This window comes from Lotus japonicus, chromosome 4, assembly GCF_012489685.1.
Source record: "Lotus japonicus ecotype B-129 chromosome 4, LjGifu_v1.2".
Lineage (NCBI taxonomy): Eukaryota > Viridiplantae > Streptophyta > Magnoliopsida > Fabales > Fabaceae > Lotus > Lotus japonicus.
The window spans coordinates 2048611-2052278 of record NC_080044.1 but is presented as its reverse complement, the minus strand read 5'-3'; the positions used below and the strand labels follow the sequence as shown (position 1 = coordinate 2052278).

At 40.9% G+C, this 3668-nt stretch overlaps 1 protein-coding gene across 1 annotated transcript; it reads left to right on the top strand.

The window, feature by feature from the left end:
• The first annotated feature begins 820 nt into the window (after positions 1-820).
• Positions 821-2773, top strand: LOC130710708 (uncharacterized). Its single transcript, XM_057560059.1, has 2 exons — positions 821-956; positions 1707-2773. Exons 1-2 carry the CDS (start codon positions 821-823, stop codon positions 2771-2773), a joined length of 1203 nt encoding a protein of 400 aa, XP_057416042.1.
• Positions 2774-3668: the final 895 nt, after the last annotated feature.

The following is a 3668-nucleotide window of genomic DNA, read 5'->3' as shown; positions in this document are numbered from 1 at the left end:
GATGCACCCCACTAAAGCTCCAGGTATGGATGGTTTCCCAGCTCTCTTTTACCAAAAATATTGGTATATTATTGGGGATGAGGTCTCCCACTACTGTTTGCGAGTTTTAAATGATCTAAATGTTCCTAACTCAATAAATAGAACTCTGTTGGTTTTGATTCCTAAGATCAAGGAACCTTTGCATGCGGCACAATATAGACCTATAAGTCTATGTAACGTGCTTTTTAAAACTATTACAAAAACTATTGCTAATCGTTTGAAACTGATCTTACCTGATCTGATTAGCACCTCTCAAAGTGCATTTGTGCCTGGTCGTTTGATCACAGATAATGCTTTGATTGCACATGAGTGCTTTCACTATATGAAGAAGAAAATCACTGGCCGGAATGGCATGATGGCCCTCAAACTCGATATGTCAAAAGCATACGACAGAGTTGAGTGGAATTTTTTGCAGGCAGTGTTGTCTAGTATGGGTTTCCCCACACATTGGGTGACCCTTATTATGAATTGTGTGTCTTCAGTAGATTTCTCTATTATGCTTAATGGTAACCCTCAACCGGTGTTCTCACCCTTGAGAGGTTTGCGTCAGGGTGACCCTTTATCCCCATATCTGTTTATCCTTTGTGGGGAGGTCTTCTCTGCGCTTATCCAGAGGTCTATATCTGTTTCTTCCTTACATGGTATTAAAATTGCGAAACATGCACCTGTTGTTTCTCACCTTCTATTTACAGATGACAGTATCATTTTTGCTAAAGCCACTGATCAGGAGGCGGAAGTGGTGAAAACCATTTTGGCCACCTATGAGAGTGCTTTCGGACAAATGATTAATCTGGACAAGTCAATGCTTTCAGTTAGCCGAAATGTGCCTCAGAACCGTCTTTATGAGCTTAAACAGCTGTTGGGAGTAAAGGCAGTGGAAAGTTTTGACAGATACTTGGGATTACCAACTATTTTTGGTAAGTCAAAATCTCAGATTTTTCAGTTTGTTAAGGAACATGTTTGGAAAAAGCTCAAGGGGTGGAAAGAGGGATCTCTTTCTAGGTCAGGGAGGGAAGTTCTAATTAAATCTGTAGCTCAGGCCATCCCTTCATATGTTATGTCTTGTTTTATGCTGCCTAATGGTCTTTGTGCAGAGCTTGAGAGTATGATTTCTAGGTTTTATTGGGGAGGAAATGTGTCCAAGAGAGGTATTCATTGGTCTAGTTGGAGTAAGCTTTGCCGCTCCAAGTGTGATGGCGGACTTGGCTTCAGGGATCTCCATGCTTTCAATACGGCTCTTGTAGCCAAGAACTGGTGGCGGATTTATTCCCACCCTGAGTCCCTGTTTGCCCAAGTTTTTAAGGGAGTGTACTTCCCGCATGGGTCCATTCTCAAAGCTAAGAAAGGTTGGCGTCCGAGCTATGCTTGGTCGAGTATATGGAGTACAAAGTGGATTTTTGAAACTGGCGCTCGGTGGAAAATTGGCAATGGCCAAATGGTTGATGTCCGACGTGACAATTGGTTACCACATGGGACTCCTATTATTTATAGTGAGGAGCTCTTGTTGGATTTGAATATTAATTTTGTTTCTGACCTGTTGTTAAACTTAGGGAAAGAATGGAATAGGGAACTTGTTGAACATGTTTTTTGTCCTAACACTGCTTTGCAGATTCTGTCCCTTCCATTGTCCATGCATGGAGGTGTGAATGACTCTCTCTTTTGGCCAGGTGCTCTTGATGGTACATATTCTTCTAAGTTGGGTTACTCTTTTATTAGAAACCATGAGGCGCAGACGACCACGTCGGCTTCCATTGCGACGTCTCCCTTGCCTGCAAAGCTTTGGCAAATTTTTTGGAAGACACCAGCCCTTCCGAGGTGCAAAGATCTTGCTTGGCGTATTTGTTGTTCACTCCTTCCGGTCCGTGATTCTCTATGGCGGAAAGGTGTGAACATTGATCCATCTTGCCCTCTATGTGGCCATGAGTCGGAAACTGTAAGCCATCTTTGGTTGCACTGTCCAGTTTCTAAATGTTTTTGGTTTGCTCACCCGCTTGCTTTGCGTTTGGATAATTTTTCCACTGTTACAGATTTTCTATTGCAGTTCTTGGAGGATGCTGATAGTGATGCTGTGGCGAGCTGGCAAACGGCATCTTATGCGTTATGGGAGGCTCGTAACAAGCTTGTCTTCCAGGAGGTTCCCTTCCGGTGTGAGGCTGCAATCCAGAGGGCAGCTTCGATGTCGCAGGTGGATGCTTCGATTGAGGTTCGTGATCCTCATGGTCCGGTGCGTGACGCGATTTGGAGGAGACCACCGCGTGGATTCTTCAAGGTTAATTTTGATGGATCTTGTAAAGCAGATGAGGTTTCTGGCATGGGGATGGTTGCCAGGAATCATGACGGGTTGGTACTTGCTGCTGCAGCGGAGGTTGTGGAGCGGCCCTCTACAGTGGTGGAGGCTGAGGCCCTAGCTTTCCGGTGGGCGATTGGATTGGCTATTAACCTTGGTTTCAGACGGGTTTGCTTTGAGACAGATTGTCTCACTCTCTTTCAGATGTGGAAGAAGCCTCCGGACGGGAGGAACTATTTAGCTACTATTTTTAGTGATTGCTTTCAGTTGTGTCGTTCTTTAGATTTGGTGTCTGTTGTTTTTGTTCGCCGTTCAGGCAATGTTGTCGCAGACTTTTTGGCCAGGAATGCCGCCTCATACGCCGGTTTGGTGTGGATTGAGGAGGTACCACCTGAAGTCGATGTTTTTGTAACCGCAGACCTTTTGGCTTCTATGCCCCCTATTTAATTGATAGCAGGTTCTTTTCAAAAAAAGAAGTCTGTTTACACCATCTCTTATTGGATAGCCGGCGCACGACAAAAGTTTGCTCCAGAAGATATTATTTGCTACTATCTCCATTATTTAATATAAGATATACTAGTGTTCTTTCCCCGTGCGTTGCACGGCGATTAAATTTATTGTAAAAATGAATCAGTAGAAATATGTTTTAACTTAGTTTAGGCTCTTTTCAGTAAGTAGAACAGAGATGGAACCGAACATATGTTACAAACATGTAGATGAATGACCACATTAAATATATTAATTTGATTAGGTTGTATAGACCTCACAATGGCAACACTTGAATAGTGATAAGAACTCAGTTTTTAAGGAATGCATTACATTGAAATTGAAATAAGTTAAACATAACAATAACAACAACATGAACCCTTATTAGAAGTTGTAGTCCATGATTAATGATAAAAACTTCATAACCAATCATGTTGTTAATCAAGCATATTTGAGCTATAGAACCTACAAAGGAAAAAATTTATATAAGAGTAATAATCAATAACCAATACAAATATAAATTGTGTATAATTTAAAAATGTTAAACAAACCTTATAGAAACGCCAACAAACCTTATATCTTGTAGTTAATGATCATACTTTAAAAAGAGATAAGAAAATAATTATTTTTTTTTCATTTGTGTAGCCCATTAAGTTATTGAGCGAAGACAAATCATTCATCTAAATGTAAACCTGTATTTTTCCAACTAAACCCACCCCATAAGTGGGTTGAGCTATGCACACTCACAACCTGAGTCCATTTTGGTCGACCTAATTACTACTCCACCTCAATTATAATATTTTTAAATATTACTTAAGTTTCCATGCATTGAATTATTACTTAAATTTCTAAAAGT

Excerpts from the sequence above, each read along its gene's own strand:
- LOC130710708 (XM_057560059.1), top strand. The coding sequence starts at position 821 with ATGATTAATCTGGACAAGTCAATGCTTTCAGTTAGCCGAAATGTGCCT. Across the intron at positions 957-1,706 it reads GGGATTACCAACTATTTTTG|GTGCTCTTGATGGTACATAT; the intron begins GTAAGTCAAAAT and ends TCTTTTGGCCAG.